General features: G+C 45.0%; 1 protein-coding gene across 3 annotated transcripts in view; it reads left to right on the top strand.

Annotated features, from left to right (window-relative positions):
* nup133 (nucleoporin 133) overlaps positions 1 to 21,862 on the top strand; it is a 67,558-nt gene that overhangs the window by 40,730 nt on the left and 4,966 nt on the right. For 2 of the 3 annotated variants that reach the window (XM_078405719.1, XM_078405718.1), the window contains exons 16-24: positions 217 to 339; positions 1,737 to 1,836; positions 5,084 to 5,335; positions 6,502 to 6,635; positions 7,134 to 7,292; positions 9,444 to 9,579; positions 12,385 to 12,503; positions 12,979 to 13,059; positions 15,476 to 15,552. In XM_078405719.1, the coding sequence (XP_078261845.1) occupies positions 217 to 339; positions 1,737 to 1,836; positions 5,084 to 5,335; positions 6,502 to 6,635; positions 7,134 to 7,292; positions 9,444 to 9,579; positions 12,385 to 12,503; positions 12,979 to 13,059; positions 15,476 to 15,552 (1,181 nt within the window). The remainder of the gene's footprint in view (positions 1 to 216; positions 340 to 1,736; positions 1,837 to 5,083; positions 5,336 to 6,501; positions 6,636 to 7,133; positions 7,293 to 9,443; positions 9,580 to 12,384; positions 12,504 to 12,978; positions 13,060 to 15,475; positions 15,553 to 21,862) is intronic. The other variant, XM_078405720.1, reaches the window with a different exon arrangement.

The following is a 21,862-nucleotide window of genomic DNA, read 5'->3' on the forward strand; positions in this document are numbered from 1 at the left end:
AAATGCAGGCAGGTGGGACTAGTGTAGCTGGAACAAGTTGGCCAGAGTGGGGAAGTTGGGCTGAAGGGCCTGTTTCCACACTGTAGCTCTCTATGACTAGCAACTCAGAAGGTAGTGTGGCTGATGTGTGATATTCGGGATGCATCAGGTTCGCCTTTTGATAGTTCTTTTCCAAATCAGCACCAAAACGTCCTACAATGTACTTTTGTTCCACAGGTCTCCCAGATCGATACAGCATTTGTATCTTTGTTAGAGGAAGAAGAAAACTTTTTGGAGGAGAACACCCCCGTCTCCCTGGATTGGGCACAAGTGGCTGTCAATGTTAACAATATCCTGAAGGTACAGCATTCTCACAACTTGAATGTTTTAAACAGCCAGTTTCCTAAACAATATTGTGTTGGAAGATATTCAGTTTTCTGATGTAATTGGAGACAAGGTTGTGAAGGAATACTTGGTTTTAAAGATACTATCTTCAGCCAAGAATCGACCCCAGGTTTGTGTGGAGCTGGGCATTGGATGTGTATGAGATTGCTCAGGTACCGCGCTATTTATTGTGGCGACTCGTGCCACTGGGGGAGGTTATCTGTGCTGGACAATGAACTGTTCAGCAGAAGAACATAATATAATTCTGCTTGAACGTTCTTCCCATGGCACTGTGCCTCCCTCTCCCCTACTGACATGTTTTTGTTTTAGATGATCGGTAGGCCTGCACATTGGGGTCAGTACGCTGGTGTATTATCAATCTGGTACACAGTGGGTGTGCCAGCATAAGTTAGGACCTGTCTGGGAAGGCTTCAACTGAAATGGCTTATTTTGCAGTTATAAGTTATTAATTATATTGGGAAGCAAGAACTTAAATACCCCATTTCGGTTTAGATTATCTCACTGTACACTTGTAAATAGTCTTATTTCCACATCAGCTTGTTCAGATCTGTGCCTATTTCGTAGCCTTCTAAAGCTGAAGCGTGCTTTTGGTGTGGTTTATACCTTGTTAAGAGGTAACCACAGCATTAGCTGTGTGCTTATTGAATGGCTGTGCTACTGCCTCCAGCCAGAAAAGATGGACAAATATTTAAAGTTCCGTTTATAGCCTGGAACTTTTAGTTGGACTAATTCAAGATAACCTAAAAGCAATCAAGGAAAATAATCTGCCTAAGCAAGCTATTTAATATTTAAAGATAAACACATAATGCTGGAGTAACTCAGCAGGTCAGGCAGCATCTGTGGAGAGAAGGAATAGGTGACGTTTCGGGTCAAGATCCTTCTTCTGAAGAAGGTCTCGACCCGAAACGTCACAAATTCCTTTTCTCCAGAGAAGCTGCCAGACTCGCTGAGTTACTTCAACCTTTTGTGTCTCTTTAGTTTAAATCAGCATCTGCAGTTCCTTCCTACAAATTTAATATGTGACCTGTGTAAGAATTTGTCACACTGCTTGTCAGCTGTAAGTCTAGACTGTGATGACAGTGTATGGAATGCTAATCGTAACATAGTTGGAGACATGAATCAATGGGCAAAACCCTATGCACACTCTAACTCTCCTCTTGCTGTTATGTACGGTGCCCTGGAATGGCCCTGATCATCCAATGTTTAGGATATTATATTGAAGCAACTAAATAAATTGGAAAAGTGCTAGATGAATAAAATGGAAATATATTGCATCCTTCCTGCTGCCTCATGTCTGAGACGTACTGAGCCTGGGTGGGCACTTGAGTAACACAACTTCATCTGATGTGCAGGATATGTTGCATGCAGCAGTGCAGCATCGACACAACAAGAGTTCATTGTACAAGTCGGAAGAGGATGCTGAACGGCAGCCCGAGTACATTCCTTGGACAGGTGAGATGGAATGTATTGTTGAATGAATAATTGAGCAGGCTTAAGATCGAGTGGGTTCAGAACATACCATGTTCTGATGTAAAAAAAAACAGGAAATGCTGGAAACATTCACTGGGTCAGGTAGCATCTGTGGAAAGAGAATCCGAATGCTTCAAGTTAAAGACTGTCAGAACTGGAATACAAAATGTCAACTGGTTTCAAGTTGTTGAAGGACATCAGACAAAGGAATGTTGCTGTTAAGATGAAACTAGGTTTGGTATTGGATTATTATTATCATGTGTACTGAGATAAAGTGAAAAGCTTTGTTTATGGGGTTCGGTTCCGAGAAACCCATCGCAAACCGAAAATATTGTATGTCGAAATGCATTTGATACACGTGATCACGTGGCCGGAAGTGAGTGGAGGCTCGCCACGGGTCGCTACTGTTTGCGCCATCGCAAGCCGCGGAGCACCTGTGCCTTGGACTGCTTCCAACCCGTCACTCTATCCTCCCTTGCAAAGCTTGTCTCCACTATGAAACCTGCAACCTGCCCCCTTGATCCTGCCCCCACTGCCCTTCTGAAGGATGTCATTGCAATAGCTGGTCCCAGCATCCTCTCTATTATCAACAGTTCTCTGGCCACTGGCACTGTTCCAACCAGTTTCAAGCACGCGGTGGTCCAGCCCCTACTGAAAAAACCTAACCTAGACCCCACCTTGCCTAGCAACTACAGACCCATTTCCAAACTGCCATTCCTGTCAAAAGTCCTTGAAAAGGCTATCCTTAACCAATTAGTGCCCTACCTGCACCAAAACACCATCCTGGAATGTTTCCAGTCAGGTTTCAGAGCCCACCACAGCACAGAGTCTGCCTTGTTGAAGGTACACAACGACCTGCTTCTCGCCATCGACACCGGCGACTGTGCAATCCTGCTCCTTCTCGACCTCAGCGCAGCATTCGATACAGTGGACCACACCATCCTTATTGACCGTCTCCGGTACGCGGTTGGCATTGATGGCACTGCCCTGAGCTGGTTCGCTTCGTACCTCAAAGATAGGAGTTTCGCCATCAACATAGGCAGTTATTCCTCTGCTCCAGCTAGCCTCTCCTGCGGAGTTCCACAAGGCTCCATCCTAGGCCCCATTCTCTTCTCTCTATACATGCTCCCCCTTGGCCAAATCATTCAAAGGCACGGCATTTCTTTCCACTGCTATGCCGATGACACTCAGCTTTACCTCCCCCTGAAACCCAACAACCAGTCAAATTTAAACAGCCTCTCACACTGCCTTGAGGACATAAAATGTTGGATGGCACAGAACTTCCTCCAATTAAATGAGAGCAAGTCTGAGGTCATCCTATTCGGCCCCCCCGACTCCATCAAATTGATAACAGGCAGTCTTGGAAGCCTATCCTGCCTAGTCAAACCGCATGTCAAAAACCTCGGCATGATATTTGACTCTGCATTAAAATTTGATAAGCAAGTCAACGCTGTGGTAAAAGCCAGCTTCTTCCAACTTCGAACCATAGCTAAAATCAAACCTTTCCTCAAATTCGACGACACAGAAAAAATCATTCACGCTTTCATTTCCTCCCGCCTAGACTACTGCAACTCCCTATACACTGGGATCAGCCAATCTTCCCTGTCCTGCCTGCAACTGGTCCAAAACGCCGCAGCGAGACTCCTGACGGGTACCCGTAAAAGGGACCACATCACCCCGATTCTGGCCTCTCTCCACTGGCTCCCTGTACGGTACAGAATCAACTTCAAGCTCCTCCTATTCACGTATAAAGCCCTAAATGGACACTTCCCCCCCCCCCCCTACATCAAAAATCTTCTAACCCCCCTCTCTAACTCCAGGTCCCTCAGATCGGCCGACTTGGGGCTATTCACTATCCCGCGGTCTAGGCTTAAACTCAGGGGTGACCGCGCTTTTGCGGTTGCAGCTCCTAGACTGTGGAACAGCATCCCTCTCCCGATCAGAACTGCCCCCTCCATCGACTCCTTTAAGTCCAGGCTCAAAACATATTTCTACTCCCTAGCGTTTGAGGCTCATTGAGGAGGCGCTGTGAACTGTTTGCGTGCTACTGTATGTTTTCATTTTTTTTTTTCTATTGGAACCTAATCAAATGTACAGCACTTTGGTCAACGTGGGTTGTTTTTAAATGTGCTATACAAATAAAATTGACTTGACTTGACTTGAATGTAGTATTGCAGCATTTTAATGTTAGAGTTGCAGAGGAAAAGTGCAAGATTCGCCATAAGGTAGGTTGGAAGATCGGGACTACAGCCTAATTTATGGGAGGACGGTTCACTCGCCTAACAGTGGGGAAGAAGCTGTTCCTGAATCTGGTGGTATGTGTTGTCAAGCATTTGTATAATCTGCCCGATGGAAGAGGGGATAAGAGGGAATGACGGGTGAAAAGATTTGCTTTATGGATTAATGAGGTCATTAAGCTAATGGGAGCAGTTAGATAGAAAGACTGAACAAAGGAATGTATAGGCTGTGAAATGAAGCACGTGGAATGAAAACACATAGGGACAAAGTCAAATACACTAGGATGTTATTACTGTTACCACGATTCCTTTCCTGAGGACCACACCTGTGGGAAAGGTGTCCATTTGCAGCTCCTGACTCAGTTCCCAGGGGCATCCATTTTTAAAGGGCTTGCAGGAAAAGTGCCGTCAGTGTGCAGTGACATTGGCCTCCCTCTATTTGCGTCTAGGGTAAGCATCGTACTGTGATCATCAAGGATAAATTCAGAGTACGTCTGTCCTTGTTCAGGATGAGGTAATGATGCATTGGCAGGAGGATTGTTAGCTAGAAGAATCCAACTTAATTAGAGTTGAGGTTAATGGATTTATTCAGCAAATTGTTTTGTGCAATACATAGTGGAAACAATAATGACAACTTTCTAAAGGAAATTGGCCGTGTCTTGAATTGAGGAGAAAATTGCCGTTTTTTGTGGAAAGAGCAGGGAAGTGTCTCAAAAAACTAACACAGTCACGGGGATGGGGTAAATCACCCCCAGACATGAAGCTCCACTGTGCCCAACTAGCACAGGCATGGGGATGGAGTAAATCACCCCAGACATGGTTCCACAGAGACCAACTAACACAGACACGGGGAATAAATCACCTCCAGACATGGTTCCACTGCCATTGCAAAGGGTAAATATTTTTTTAATGTTTAGAGATTGACAGAAACAATTGAAATAATGAGCTTCATCTTGTCACTCATTGTAATGTTCACAATTTGTTATTTAAAGCTTCTAGTGGTCCATCTGGTGTGAGGGATGTGATTGTAAGGCAGACAGATATCGTGCTGAATAATGTATATCCACAAGTTGACAGCTCCTTACGTAACACCCTCCTGGATCAAGTGGTGGCGCTGCTCGACTTCTATCTGGATGGCTATGTTTGTCAACTCAAGTCAGTGGACAGACCATCTCAGCAGGAACGATACAATACCCTGGACTTGGAATACACCCAGAAACGTTCACAACTTCTAGCACAATTACGTATGTACACCAATCCAATTTTACAATTTTATCTATCAAAGTTTACAGAAGAGATTTCAGCAAACTCCTCTACATTCTTCAACTCTTGGAAATTGGTATTTAAGCTGCCGTTAGAGAACATTTTATTATCTTAAAATTATTTCCTTGGCTAGTAGAAAGATAAATAGGCATTAGTTTTTCTTGCTTAAAAATCAATGGTTTACTCCCTTAACCTTTCAGGAATACTTACTGTTAAAAATTAGCACAGTCATAGTTTATGTGATAGGAAAAGAATTAGGCCATTCGGCCCATCATGCCCACTCTGCCATTCAATCATGACTGATCTATCTTTCCCTTTCAACCCAATTCTCCTACCTTCCCCCCATAACCGATGACACCTGTACTAATCAAGAATCTTATCTATCTCTGCCTGAAAAATATCCATTGACGAAGCCTGCACAGGCTTTTGTGGCAATGAATTCCATGGTCAATTCTGACTAGAGATATTCCCCTCATCTTCCTAAAGGAACATCCTTTAATTCTGAGGCTGTGACCTCTGGTCCTAGACTCTTCCCACTAATGGAAACATCCCCTCCACATCCACTCTACAGTGTGCCCTTTGGCCCAACTTGCCCATGCCGACCAACATGCCCCATCTACACTAGTCCCACCTGCCCACACCGACCAACATGCCCCATCTACATTAGTCCCACCTTCCCACACCGACCAACATGCCCCATCTACACTAGTCCCACCTGCCCACACCGACCAACATGCCCCATCTACATTAGTCCCACCTGCCCACACCAACCAACATGCCCCATCTACACTAGTCCCACCTGCCCACACCGACCAACATGCCCCATCTACACTAGTCCCATCTGCCCGCAATTGGCCCATAACCCTCCATAAGAGAGAATGCTAGTCACTAAATATTTTAAAAGTTGTAATTGTTTATATTCTCCCGACAAAATGAAAAATTGGGGCTCTGTGCTTGTTATTTCAGCCCCAGATATAGAAGGATGCCAAGTCCCATCCCCCCAACTAGAGCAGATCGCTCAGTGCTTGGCAAGCCAGGTTGCTGTGCTTCCCCCTAATGTGTAACTGCTTTCCTGCAGTAAAAGTTTTGAAATCATTGTGGATGGGAAATTTTTGCCTGAGAAAAGACTCATTGTTTATGCTTTTAGTTTCTCTTGGGCAACACCAGCTGACCGCTTCTCTGGCAGAGAAATATTGTGACTTTGACATTCTGATTCAACTTTGTGAACAAACTGACAACCAGGCAAGACTACAGCGCTACCTGAACCAGTTTGCAGACCAGGTGAGACCTTTCTAATTTCCTGTTCTGCTATAGATTTCAAATCCATATATCTATTGCTTTAAATTGAACATTTTTAGAAAATGAAATGAGAAGACATAAGAGCATAATAAGGCCATTCAGCCCATCGATGTTTGCTCTGCTCTTTGATCATGGCTCACCTATATTTCCCTCTCAACCCCATTCTCCTGACTTATCCCCATCACATTTGACACCCTTACTAATTAAGAGCCTATCAATCTCCGCTTTAAAAATACCAAATTACAAAAATGAGATCTTTAAATGTGTTTGGGAGGATGCTCTCGCCTTTGGCTTAAGGTACTTTCTGAAAAAACAACCAGCAGAGCAGCTGGACGGTGTTGGAGCTTCAAGGTGAGGCCACTGACACCTGGGCTGCCAACTTCGTGTTCTTCATGGTTTATGTCTTGACACAAGCAAGTACAATACTTTGTTTCAAGTACTTGAAGGAGAGTAGCTGATGAAGGTCTTTTAATTGAATAGAACTTTTCTGACTTCCTGTTCCGCTGGTACATGGAGAAGGGGAAGAGAGGGAAGCTGCTGTGTCCACCTGCGGCCCAACATGCCCAGCTGGCCCATTTCCTGCAGTCCCACCAACACCTCAGCTGGCTGCATGAGATCAACATCCACAACTTTGAAAAGGTAACTCCCTGATTCTGGACTTGCCCACTGCTCGATGAGTAGACTTGAAGCAATAGAAAAGGTCAGAGAGGAAGGAGATCAAAGTCTGAATGGAAACGTTAATGTTGAGTTGTAAGCCCTCGTCTTTAACCTGGTTAATGTTTAGCCATGTGTTGTAGGGGAAGTCAGCGTTCAATACCTGTGTAGTTTGCCTTGAGACGGTCCTTAGGGGCCCTGTGACAAGTGGAGAATTTGCCCTTGAGGACCATACAGACCCACTGGGGGAGTATGGGGGCGGATACTACTAGTGTTGAGGTTCACATCCAAGGTGTAACAGGTGTAAAATCCCGTGTCCACTGCCAAGCATGTACAGTGCCCTCCATAATGTTAGCGACACAGCAATGACATGTAAATGAAAGTAGCCATGTTTAGTGTTTTGCTGCACATCATTTCCATGCAATGACTGCTTGAAGTCTGCGATTCATGGACATCCCCAGTTGCTGGGTGTCTTCTCTGGTGATGCTCTGCCAGGCCTGTATTGCAGCCATCTTTAGCTTATGTTTGTCTTGGGGGCTAGTCCCCTTCAGTTTTCTCTTCAGCATATAAAAGGCATGCTCAATTGGGTTCAGATCAGGTGATTGACTTGGCCACTCAAGAATTGACCATTTTTTAGCTTTGAAAAACTCCTTTGTTGCTTTAGCAGTGTTTGGGATCATTGTCTTGCTGTAGAATGAACCGCCGGCCAATGAGTTTTGAGGCATTTGTTTGAACTTGAGCAGATAGGATGTGTCTATTCACTTCAGAATTCATTATAAATAATAATAATAATATATTCCTTTATTCGTCGCACACCGGGGAAATTTACATTTGATGCTACTACCATCAGCATTTGTATCATCAATGAAGATAAGTGAGCCAGTACCTTCAGCAGCCATACATGCCCAGGCCATAACACCCCCACCACCATGTTTCACAGATGAGGTGGTATGCTTTGGATCTTGGGCAGTTCCACCTCTCCTCCATACTTTGCTCTTGCCATCACTCTGATATAAGTTTATCTTCGTCTCATCTGTCCACAAGACCTTTTTCCAAAACTGTGGTTGCTCTTTTAAGTACTTCTTGGCAAACTAACCTGGCCATCCTATTTTTGCAGCTAAGCAGTGGTTTGCATGTTGCAGTGCAGCCTCTGTATTTCTGTTCATGAAGTCTTCTGCAGTGTTCATTGACAAATCCACATCTGACTCCTGAAGAGTGTTTCTGATCTGTTGGACAGTGCTCTCTTTCTTCTTAATGATGTTCCAAACAGTTGATTTTGGTCAGCATAAGGTTTGGCTGATGTCTCCAACAGTTTTATTCTTGTTTATCAGTCTCATAATGGCTTCTTTGACTTTCATTGGCACAACTTCTAATTCCATCATCCAAATCATTAATATATATTGTAAATAGTTGCGGCCCCAGCACCGAGCCTTGCGGCACTCCACTCTCCACTGCCTGCCATTCTGAAAAGGACCCGTTTATTCCTACTCTTTGCTTCCTGTCTGCCAATCAATTCTCTATCCATGTCAAAACCCTCCCCCCAATACCATTTGCTCTAATTTTGCTCACCAACCTCCCGTGTGGTACCTTACCAAAGGCTTTCTGAAAGTCTAGATACACTACATCCACTGGCTCTCCTTCATTCATTTTACTTGTCTCATCCTCAAAAAAAATCCCAAAGATTAGTTAAGCATGATTTCCCCGTCATAAATCCATACTGACTTGGACCAATCCTTTTACCGCTATCCAGATACGCCTGTGAAGCCATGTGTCCCAAACATTATGGTGCCCTGAAATGGGGAGACTATGTATAAACATTGCTATAATTTCTACATGGTGAAACCAAAATGTTTAAAAATGGCCTTTAAAAAAATCCGACAATGTGCACTTTAACCACATGTGATTTTTTTCTATTACAAATCTCAACTTGTGGAGTACAGAGGCAAATAAATAAATGATGGGTCTTTGTCCCAAACATCATGGAGGGCACTGTATACTGAGTTGTTGGGACTCACCTTTAACCCCAGGTTTTGCACTGTGTTAGTGAAACCACGGGGAACTGGGAAGAAAACAATACCAGGTTATTGGGCAGGGGCTTATTTATATACCCATGCAATTAATTTTCAATTGTTACAGGCTCATCAAACATTACTGAATCTTGCTAACATGGAGTTACGATACTTTGCAAAGAAGAAAACTCTCTTGAGCCTCAGTAAACTCTCTGCATTTGCTTCTGATCTCCCTGAGGACCGTCTGCGTGAGAAGATGGAGGGTAATTTCTGAGTAATCTCTTAAACGTTGCTATTAAAGCATGATGCTGCCGATGCTGGAAATATGAAATACAGAAAATGCTGAAAATACCAGCTCAGGGTTCCGCATGGTAGGCTGCTCTGGAAGGTTAGATCGCATGGGAGGTGCTATGAGGTTGCAGGGTGACTTGGATAGGTTGTGTGAGTGGGCAGATGCAGTTTAATGTGGTTAAATGTGAGGCTATCCACTTTGGTGGTAAGAACAGGAAGGCAGATTATTATCTGAATGGTGTCAAGTTAGGAAAAGGGGAAGTACAACGAGATCTGGGTGTCCTAGTTCATTAGTCACTGAAAGGAAGCATGCAGGTACAGCAGGCAGTGAGGAAAGCTAATGGAATGTTGGCCTTCATAACAAGAGAAGTTGAGTATCGGAGCAAAGAGGTCCTTCTGCAGTTGTACAGGGCCCTAGTGAGACCGCACCTGCAGTATTTGCGTGCAGTTTTGGTCTCCAAATTTGAGGAAGGACATTCTTACTATTGAGGGAGTGCAGCATAGGTTCACGAGGTTAATTCCCAGTAGTTTAGAAGGATGAGAGGGGAGCTTATTGAAACATATAAGATTATTAAGGGATTGGACCCGCTAGAGATAGGAAACATGTTCCCGATGTTGGGGGAGTCCCGAACCAGGGGCCACAGTTTAAGAATAAGGGGTAGGCCTTTTAGAACGGAGATGAGGAAAAACTTTTTCACTCAGAGTTGTTAAGCTGTGGAACACTCTGCCTCGGAAGGCAGTGGAGGCCAATTCCCTGGATGCTTTCAAGAGAGGGTTAGATAGAGCTCTTAATGATAGCGGAGTCAAGGGATTTGGGGTGCTGATTGTGGATGATCAGCCATGATCACGGTGAATGGCGGTGCTGGCTCGAAGGGCCGAATGGCCTACTCCTGCACCTATTGTCTATTGTCTTGTATCTAATTCTCCACTGGGGCATTTAGCCAGCAAAGTTAAAGTTCAGTTAGCATTTAGCAGTGTCCACATAGTCAAGTATCCAGACATCCTCTCTGGTTCCGAAATTTACTCCCAACAGATTCTTGATTAGTACGGGTGTCAGGGGTTATGGGGAGAAGGCAGGAGAATGGGGTTAGGAGGGAGAGATAGATCAGCCATGATTGAATGGCGGAGCAGACTTGATGGAGCGAATGACCTAATTCTGCTCATCACTTATGATATCATATCATATCATATATATACAGCCGGAAACAGGCCTTTTTCAGCCCACCAAGTCCGTGCCGCCCAGCGATCCCCGTACATTAACACTATCCTACACCCACTAGGGACAATTTTTACATTTACCCAGCCAATTAACCTACATACCTGTACGTCTTTGGAGTGTGGGAGGAAACCGAAGATCTCGGAGAAAACCCACACAGGTCACGGGGAGAACGTACAAACTCCTTACAGTGCAGCACCCGTAGTCAGGATCGAACCTGAGTCTCCGGCGCTGCATTCGCTGTAAAGCAGCAACTCTACCGCTGCGCTACCGTGCAGTAAAATGGACAAAAGTTATAGATAAAACAAATGAAGATGCAAAAATAGATTGCATGGAGGTGAAAAAATAAAATTTAGTCTCATTGGACAGGCAGGGAAGCTTAAATGGCAAAAGACACGTTTAAGGGACAAGTGACAAAGGTTGCAAGTGAATGAGATCAATACTTGCCTGAAATTATTGAATTACACGAGTTCATCGGTATAATGTACCTTGCTGATGAGGGTTGTATGTTGAGTCCGCGAGGGGTTTCATTGGAATGATGTGAATGGTGCAGCAAAGTGAGGATAATGGTGTGGGGGGAAATACACAAAATGACATATGTAAATAATGCCTCCATTCAGCAGCAGGTTTTCTCTGAAGGAATCATCCAATTAGCGTTTGGCCTCCAGTGTAGAGCTGACCACTCTGCTTACAGTTTGAAAGACTGAAGTGTCTCAACCTGAAACGTCATCCATTCCTTTCCAGAGGTGCTGCCTGTCCCACTATTCCAGCTTTTTGTGCCTCTCTGCAGTTCAAAATATTTCCTTTGTGATATTTAATCTGATGTTTAAGGGGTTGGAGAGGCTAGATGCGGGAAGATTGTTCCCGATGTTGGGGGAGTCCAGAACCAGGGGTCACAGCTTAAGGATAAGGGGGAAGTCTTTTAGGACCGAGATGAGAAAACATTTCTTCACAGAGAGTGGTGAGTCTGTGGAATTCTCTGCCACAGAAGGTAGTTGAGGCCAGTTCATTGGCTATATTTAAGAGGGAGTTAGATTTGGCCCTTTTTTGCTAAAGGGATCAGGGGGTATGGAGAGAAGGCAGGTACAGGTTACTGAGCTGGATGATCAGCCATGATCATATTGAATGGCGGTGCAGGCTCGAAGGGCCGAATGGCCTACTCCTGCACCTATTTTCTATGTTTCTATGTATAGTGAGGCAATAGAACAAGCATGGCACCTTCTGATCCTGTCGGCAAAGGTATCTTTGATAGGGTCATGTTGAAGTTGCTGGATGTGTCAAAGAATGATTCATTTGAGCAATATGAGGACATGAGTTAACGAGACTGCACTGAATTCAGGTTTATATTTACTGCTACATCTGATTTGGGTATGTTCAATAATAGCAGTCAAAGAATATAGTGGTTTATTCTCCAAATCTGAGTACATGCCTCTCCACAACACAAACATTTTAATCAAAAATAAAGTGAGGGCTTTTTTTTGTTGCAAGAATGGATTATAGCAATGAGCCTTGTTCTTCTTCCATCTGCAGCAGTGAGTTATTTGCATTCATTTTGTTACAGACTTGAATGCACAAGAACGGTATCTGCTTCATCAGGATACTCTCCCAATGGAGCTGATGGAAAGGAAACAGCTCAACACGGACACCATGCCTGTGTTGTCTGCTTCACAACTGATTCATGTAAGTGCACTGGATAACACCACAGAAAGGGCTTTAAAATCAGTGGCCATGCAGGATTGGGGACATCGAACTCATTATGGGAGATGGTTATACCGTGACTATTCCCACCAAAGAGAAGTCAGCTGATTTATTTTAGAAATATGAAGGTTTGCTTGCATAAATAGGAAAAGATTGATTTCCTCTGGTCAGAAATAACGACTTCAAGACATCATGCTGCCTTGCATGGAAAGCTTTGGCACAGAGCTGACAAAATAATCCACATAGAATGTGCTATTAATTAGATGACTAATTCTAGTTGTGTGCAGATTTTATTTCTCTTTCAACTTCTCCCATGTTGTTATGAAGTGTGAACTTGTTTGAGCAAAAAATGCTTGCTCCAAATATTTTACACTCGTAATCACCCGCTTGTATTTTCCATGGGAGGTACTTGTTGTTCTGTTCAACATTAATTCTGATTAATGTTCAATTCTTCCAGCTTTACATCAGTGATGACAACGTAAGAGCGAATGACTATGATTTCAAGAAGGCACTCGATCTATTGGAGTTTGTTGAGAAGGTAGTTAAAATTCAATAATTTCTTGATCTCAAAACGTGTCAATTCCCTAACATGGTTAGTTGTTACTTTTGTGCTGATTAAAACCTAATTGAATGGATTTTGAAAACATTCTCTACTTCCTTGCCACTGTTTCACTTTCTAGTTTGTGCAAGCCAGTTTGTAATTCATCGAGGACAGGACATGAAACCCCTCTTTAATCGACATGTCTTCAAACCCCTTTCATCAGCCCCCCAGAAGAGGGACAGACAAGTTTGGTCCAATGAAGAAACATCCATTTAAACTTCCCCTGAGTTGATTGAATTAGCTCCAAGAGCCTAGATTTCTGATCATTATCAAGAATCAACCTCACCTATTGCAATTGTCTGGTTTTCCAAATCTGCTTCTTAGTTTATTGAAACTGAAAATGAAACACACTTTCAAAAATATGGAGCGTGTTCTCAGATGTGGATTGTTTACATTCGAACGACAGGTTGGGGGAAGACCTTGTCGAAGTATATAAATTTGAGTGGCATAGGTCGGATAGACAGTCAGAACTTTTTCCCAAGGGTAGAAATGCCAATGGTTAAAAGCATAGCTTAAAAGTAAAAGGGGCAAAATGTAAAGGGAATGTGCAGGGCAAGTTTTATTTATACAGAGGGTGGTGGGTATCTGGAACATATTGCCAGTGGAGGCACCTACGATAGTGTTTTGGAAACTTCTAGATAAGCAGACGGATATGGATCACATGCAGGCTGATGGGATATGTTTAGCATAGCGTCATGTTCAGCATGGTCATTGTGGATCAAAGGGCCTGTTCCTGTGCTATTCCCACAGCGAGTAACAATAAGAATTTGATTTGGTTTATTTTTGGTTTGCTATTATTGTCAGATGTACCAAGATACACCGATTTTAAAAAGTGCAAGGGCTGTAATGAGGTAGATTAGAAGATTAGGAAGATTATCCCTAGCATGTGAGAGATCCTTTCAAGAGTAACTGGGGAAAAAGCTGTTCTTGAATCTAAGTCACAAATACTGGAGTAACAGGCAGCAGCTCTGGATAGAAGGAATGGGTGATGTTTTGGGTCCAGACCCTCCTTCACAGAGTCAGGGGAGAGGGAAAGAGATAAGGAAGTACAAGGTGTGAAAATGAGACATCAAAGGGGTAGCTCAAGGAAACTAGAAGAGGTGAAGGTGACAGTCAGATTGGAATCTGCTTTCAAGCTTTTATGTCTTCTGCCTGACGAGAGTGGGGAGAAGATGGAATGACGAAGATGGAAGAAGGTGGTCCTAGTTTGTGTTAGTTGCTTTCCTGATGCAGAGTGAAGTGCAGATGGAGTCAATGGGAGCATGGGGATGATTGGTCTGTCTGATGTACTGGGCTGTGTTGACGACTGCAATGTCTTGAAGTCTTGGGCAGAACAATAGCCAAACCAAGCTGTGATACATCCGGATATGATGCTTTCAAGACTAGTCATGGTTGTTGTCATTTGCACAATACGGTGAGGTACAGGTACAACGACACAGTAAAGGTACATGTAATAGCACAGCAGCATCAGGCACATAGAATCCAACACACACACAAATGGAAATTAGACATGTATTGCACGTTCTACGAAGCAAAGACTGCAAAAACAAAAGCATTAGTGCAAAACTCAATTAGAAAATAAGTCCATGGTAGAAATTAGTCAGAATTATTACCAATTACATGCCAATTTTTTTTAACCTTCTGGTAAATAGAGATTGTTCTCCTTTAGTTCAAATCTGGAGCATGTGACAACTATTCTTGATTTTTGAGAAAGTTCGGTCTCAATGTTGCAAATTGTATTGTGTGGGTTAGAGAACGATTTGTGGTGCTCCTTATAAAACAGGCTGCAGATGCTTCGAGATGGGCTCCGTGAGGGACTGGTGAGACAATCCATGCACTGACACTTGCACAAATGAATCTTTCAGAGGGGAAAAAGGAGATGGGAATTTAAAATTGCATTAATGATGAAATGGATCTTGATTGGTGTAAACAGGTTGCTGCTGATAATTTCTAATCAGAAGTGCTATAAACTTGTGCATGCAGCTTTAATATTGTCTTAAGCAATCAGTACCTCTGTTCCTAATTATGCTTCATGTTTTCTATTTCAGAGGATAAGATAATATGGCCTCATAGTGTGCGCTGCCATTACAGGACGTGCTACACTGCCCAGCCACTGCAGTAGTGCTGCTTTATGTATTCCTTTCTGTGCTATACTTTTAGATTCGTTAAGTGCCAACATCATTTTTCTAAGTGATATTTGGCTTTCTAATTGCAGCCTCAAAAGCGAGATATATTTATGTTTTTTTCTACCATCTCAGGACATCCAAAAAAAAGGTTGCAACCACAAGTTGTTTCTTTGGGAAGGGTAACAATATGCAATTAAATTAGTGAGCCAATGTTTTTCTTTGTAAAGGAGGACAACCTTACTGCTGATGTTGGTGTTGATGCACTGAAACTGGAGATCTTCAGTCGAGCTATCCAGAAAGATGAGTATGTGCGGCTTGGAATCAGTTTCTTCTCTGCTTGTATTATTGTCCGTCTTTTTCCAATTGAGACACAAGGAACTGTAGATGTTGGTCAGACTGAAGAAGGGTCCCAACAAGAAACATCACCTATGTATGTTCTCCAGAGATGCTGCCTGACCAGCTGAGTCACTCCAGCATTTTGTGTCAGTTTCTCAATTTTCAATTCTGTTGTTTCTTTTGCTCATTTCCAAACTAATGATTTGACTAAGTCAACACCCAATGAAACTGAATGGCCAATAACATGATTATTTCTCAGCCCTGGGACCTATGTTTGGGAGATGGGAAAGACGGTGCAAGCGTAAATTTTCAAACCCAAGTTTAGATATTTAATTTTGTAAGCGTTCTACAGTGTATCCACTCCAACTGTATCTGAGGGGCTGAATGGGATCACTTGCAATGAAGAGGTTGCTTGTTCTGACAGTCGGTGAATACGCAAGGGCAATGCAGACATGTTGGCAGATCTAACCCAGGCAAGGAAGCTCGACCGGGGAGACCGAAGTCAGAAGAGCCATAGTAGTGGGTGACTCCATTGTCCGAGGTACGGACAGTAGATTCTGTGGCGGTAGGCGGGACTCGAGGATGGTCTGTTGCCTCCCTGGTGCCAGAGTTCAAGACATCACGGAGCAGCTTCAGAACATCCTAGCGAGGGAAGGCGATCAACCAGAAGTAGTTGTGCACATGGGCACGAACGACGTCGGGAGGAAGAGGAAGGAGATACTGCAACGTGAGTTTAGAGAGTTAGGAAGAAGACTGCGAAGTAGGACGTTGAAGGTGGTTATCTCTGGACTGCTACCTGTACCTCGTGCTGGTGAGGGCAGGAATAGCGAGATCAGGGATATGAGTGTATGGCTGTGGGGCTGGTGCAGGGATTTAGATTTCTAGACCACTGGGATATCTTCTGGGGTAGGGATGACCTGTACAAAAGGGACGGGTTACACCTTAACAGCAGGGGGACCAACATTCTGGCAGGCAGGTTTGCTAGTGGTACAAGTGTGGCTTTAAACTAAGTAGTGGGGGGGAGGGATTGACAAACTGGGAATATGAAGATGGAGTTAAAGGGGAAGCAAATAGAGGAGAAATTGCAAAGGACGCTCGAATGAATGGGAAGGGAAGTTCTAGAAGGGATAAGAGAGTAATGTCAGGGCCAATTGTGACCGGTGTGAGAGGGGAGGTGAATACCGAAGTTAAAGTGTTGTATTTAAATGCGCGAAGTATAAATAATAAAGTGGATGAGCTTGAGGCTCAGTTAGACATTGGCAAGTATGATGTTGTGGGAATCACTGAGACATGGCTACAAGAGGACCAGGGCTGGGAACTGATTATTCAGGGGTACACAACATATAGAAAAGACAGACATGTGGGCAGAGGGGGTGGGGTCGCTCTGTTGGTGAGGAATGATATTCACTCCCTTGCAAGGGGTGACATAGAATCAGGAGATGTAGAATCAGTATGGGTAGAAATGAGGAATTGTAAGGGTAAAAAGACTCTAATGGGAGTTATCTACAGGCCCCCAAACAGTAGTCTCGACGTAGGGTGCAAGTTGAATCAAGAGCTAAAATTGGCATGTCGCAAATGTAATGCTACGGTGGTTATGGGAGATTTCAACATGCAGGTAGACTGGGAAAATCAGGTTGGTAATGGACCCCAGGAAAGAGTTTGTGGAGTGTCTCCGAGATGGATTCTTAGAACAGCTTGTACTGGAGCCTACTAGGGAGAAGGCAATTCTGGATTTAGTGTTGTGTAATGAACCTGATCTGATAAGGGGACTCGAGGTAAAAGAGCCATTAGGAGGCAGTGATCACAATATGATAAGTTTTACTCTACAAATTGAGAGGGAGAAGGGAAAATCGGAAGTGTCAGTATTACAGTATAGCAAAGGGAATTACAAAGGCATGATTTATTCACAAAATGCTGGAGTAACCCAGCAGGTCAGGCAGCATCTCGGGAGAGAAGGAATGGGTGACGTTTCGGGTCGAGACCCTTCTTCAGACTGATGTCGGGGGTGGGACAAAGGAAGGATATAGGTGGAGACAGGAAGATATGGGAAGGAGGAGGGGAAGGGAGGGACAGAGGAGCTATCTGAAGTTGGAGAAGTCGACGTTCATACCACCGGGCTGCAAACTGCCCAGGCGAAATATGAGGTGCTGCTCCTCCAATTTCCGGCGGGCCTCACTATGGCACTGGAGGAGGCCCATGACAGAGAGGTCAGACTGGGAATGGGAGGGGGAGTTAAAGTGCTGGGCCACCGGGAGATCAGTTGCGTTAATGCGGACCGAGCGCAGGTGTTCAGCGAAGCGATCGCCGAGCCTGCGCTTGGTTTCGCCGATATAAATAAGTTGACATCTAGAGCAGCGGATGCAATAGATGAGGTTGGAGGAGGTGCAGATGAACCTCTGTCTCACCTGGAAAGACTGTTTGGGTCCTTTGATGGAGTTGAGGGGGGAGGTAAAGGGACAGGTGTTGCATCTCGTGCGGTTGCAAGGGAAAGTGCCCGGGGTTGGGGTGGTTTGGGTAGGAAGGGACGAGTGGACCAGGGAGTTGCGGAGGGAACGGTCTCTGCGGAACGCAGAGAGGGGAGGGGATGGGAAGATATGGCCAGTGGTGGGGTCCCGTTGTAGGTGACGGAAATGTTGGTGGATGATATGTTGGATCTGCTGGCTGGTGGGGTGGAAGGTGAGAACGAGGGGGATCCTGTCCTTGTTGCGAGTGGGATCGCAAACCAGAGGCGTAGCTATGGGCACTCGCATGGGCCCTAGCTACGCCTGCCTCTTTGTCGGGTACGTCGAACAATCCCTGTTCCAGACATACACTGGCCCCATCCCCGAACTCTACCTTCGCTACATCGACGACTGCATTGGTGCTACCTCTTGCACCCATGCAGAACTCACTGACTTCATACACTTCACCTCCAATTTCCATCTTGCCCTTAAATATACCTGGACTATCTCTGACATCTCCCTCCCGTTTCTGGACCTCACCATCTCCATCACAGGAGACAGACTAGTGACGGACATTTACTACAAGCCCACCGACTCGCACAGCTATCTGGACTACACTTCTTCCCACCCGGTCCCCTGCAAAAAGTCTATCCCCTACTCCCAATTCCTCCGTCTATGCCGCATCTGTGCCCGGGATGAGGTGTTTCAGACTAGGGCTTCCAAGATGTCCTCGTTCTTCAGAAAACGGGGCTTCCCCTCCTCCATTATAGATGAGGCTCTCACTAGGGTCTCTTCTACATCCCGCAGCTCTGCTCTTGCTCCCCCTCCCCCCACTCGCAACAAGGACAGAATCCCCCTCGTTCTCACCTTCCACCCCACCAGCCAGCGGATCCAACATTTCCGTCACCTACAACGTGACCCCACCATTGGCCATATCTTCCCATCCCCTCCCCTCTCTGCGTTCTGCAGAGACCATTCCCTCTGTAACTCCCTGGTCCACTAGTCCCTTCCTACCCAAACCACCCCAACCCCGGGCACTTTCCCTTGCAACCGCACGAGATGCAACACCTGTCCCTTTACCTCCCCCCTCAACTCCATCAAAGGACCCAAACAGTCTTTCCAGGTGAGACAGAGGTTCACCTGCACCTCCTCCAACCTCATCTATTGCATCCGCTGCTCTAGATGTCAACTTATTTATATCGGCGAAACCAAGCGCAGGCTCGGCAATTGCTTCGCTGAACACCTGCGCTCGGTCAGCATTAACGCAACTGATCTCCCGGTGGCCCAGCACTTTAACTCCCCCTCCCATTCCCAGTCTGGCCTCTCTGTCATGGGCCTCCTCCAGTGCCATAGTGAGGCCCGCCGGAAATTGGAGGAGCAGCACCTCATATTTCGCTTGGGCAGTTTGTAGCCCGGTGGTATGAACGTCGACTTCTCCAACTTCAGATAGCTCCTCTGTCCCTCCCTTCCCCTCCTCCTTCCCAGATCTCCCTCTATCTTCCTGTCTCCACCTATATCCTTCCTTTGTCCCACCCCCGACATCAGTCTGAAGAAGGGTCTTGACCCGAAACGTCACCCATTCCTTCTCTCCCGAGATGCTGCCTGACCTGCTGAGTTACTCCAGCATTTTGTGAATAAATCGATTTGTACCAGCATCTGCAGTTATTTTCTTATATTACAAAGGCATGAGGCAGGAGCTGGCCAGAATTGACTGGAAGGAGGCCCTAGGAGGGAAGACGGTGGAACAGCAATGGCAGGTATTCCTGGGAATAATGCAGAAGTTGCAGGATCAATTTATCCCAAAGAGGAAGAAAGGTTCTAAGGGGAGTAAGAGGCACCCGTGGCTGACAAGGGAAGTCAAGGACAGCATAAAAATAAAAGAGAAGTACAACAAAGTAAAGAAGAGTGGGAAGCCAGAGGATTGGGACTCTTTTAAAGAGCAACAGAAGATGACTAAGAAGGCAATACGGGGAGAAAAGATGAGGTACGAGGGTAAACTAGCCAATAACACAAAGGAGGATAGTAAAAGCTTTTTTAGGTATGTAAAGAGGAAAAAAATAGTCACGGCAAATGTGGGTCCCTTGAAGACAGAAGCAGGGGAATTTATTATGGGGAACAAGGAAATGGCAGACGAGTTGAACCGGTACTTTGGATCTGTCTTCACTAAGGAAGATACAAGCAATCTCCCAGATATTCAATTGGCAAGAGATCCTAGGGTGCGGAGGAACTGAAGGAAATCCACATTAGGCAGGAAATGGTGTTGGGTAGACTGATAAATCCCCAGGGCCTGATGGTCTGCATCCTGGAGTACTTAAGGAGGTGGCGCTAGAAATTGTGGACGCATTGGTGATCATTTTCCAATGTTCTATGGATTCAGGATCAGTTCCTGTGGATTGGAGGGTAGCTAATGTTGGCCCACTATTTAAGAAAGGAGGGAGAGAAAACGGGAAATTATAGACCAGTTAGTCTTACATCACTGGTGGGTAAGATGCTGGAGTCAAATATAAAAGACAAAATTGGATAGTAGTATCAGGATCGTTCCGAGTCAGCATGGATTTACGATGGGGAAATCATGCTTGACTAATCTTCTGGAATTCTTTGAGGATGTAACGAGGAAAATTGACGGGGGGAGTCGGTGGATGTGGTGTACCTTGACTTTCAGAAAGCCTTCGACAAGGTTCCACATAGGAGATTAGTGGGCAAAATTGGAGCACATGATATTGGAGGTAGGGTACTGACATGGATAGAAAATTGGTTGACAGACAGAAAGCAGAGAGTGGGGATGAATGGGTCCCTTTCCAGAATGGCAGGCAGTAACTAGTGGGGTACCGCAAGGCTCGGTGCTGGGACCGCAGCTATTTTCAATATATATTAATGACTTGGATGAAGGGACTAAAAGTACCATTAGCAAATTTGCAGATGATACAAAGCTGGGTCGTAGTGTGAACTGTGAGGTAGATGCTATGAGGTTGCAGGGTGACATGGACAGGTTGTGTGAGTGGGCGAATGCGTGGCAGATGCAGTTTAATGTGGATAAGTGTGAGGTTATCCACTTTGGTGGTAAGAATAGGAAGGCAGAGTATTATCTAAATAGTGTCAAGTTAGGAAAAGGGGACGTACAACGAGATCTGGGTGTCCTTGTGCATCAGTCACTGAAAGGAAGCATGCAGGTACAGCAGGCAGCGAAGAAAGCCAATGGAATGTTGGCCTTCATAACAAGTATAGGAGCAAAGAGGTCCTTCTGCAATTGTACAGGGCCCTAGTGAGACCGCACCTGGAGTACTGTGTGCAGTTTTGGTCTCCAAATTTGAGGAAGGATATTCTTGCTATTAAGGGCGTGCAGCGTAGGTTTACTAGGTTAATTCCCGGAATGGCGGGACTGTCATGTGTTGAAAGACTGGAGCGACTGGGCTTGTATACGCTGGAATTTAGAAGGATGAGAGGGGATCTTATTGAAACATATAAGATTATTAAGGGGTTGGACACGTTAGAGGCAGGAAACATGTTCCCAATGTTGGGGGAGTCCAGAACAAGGGGCCAGTTTAAGAATAAGGGGTAGGCCATTTAGACTGAGACGAGGAAAAACCTTTTCAGTCAGAGAGTTGTGAATCTGGAATTCTCTGCCTCAGAACGCAGTGGAGGCCAATTCTCTGAATGCATTCAAGAGAGAGCTAGATAGAGCTCTTAAGGTTAGCGGAGTCAGGGGGTATGGGGAGAAGGCAGGAATGGGGTACTGATTGAGAATGATCAGCTATGATCACATTGAATGGCGGTGCTGGCTCGAAGGGCGAAATGGTCTCCTCCTGCACCTATTGTCTATTGGCTGAAGACTCCCAC

Source organism: Rhinoraja longicauda, chromosome 9 (assembly GCF_053455715.1).
Source record: "Rhinoraja longicauda isolate Sanriku21f chromosome 9, sRhiLon1.1, whole genome shotgun sequence".
NCBI lineage: Eukaryota > Metazoa > Chordata > Chondrichthyes > Rajiformes > Arhynchobatidae > Rhinoraja > Rhinoraja longicauda.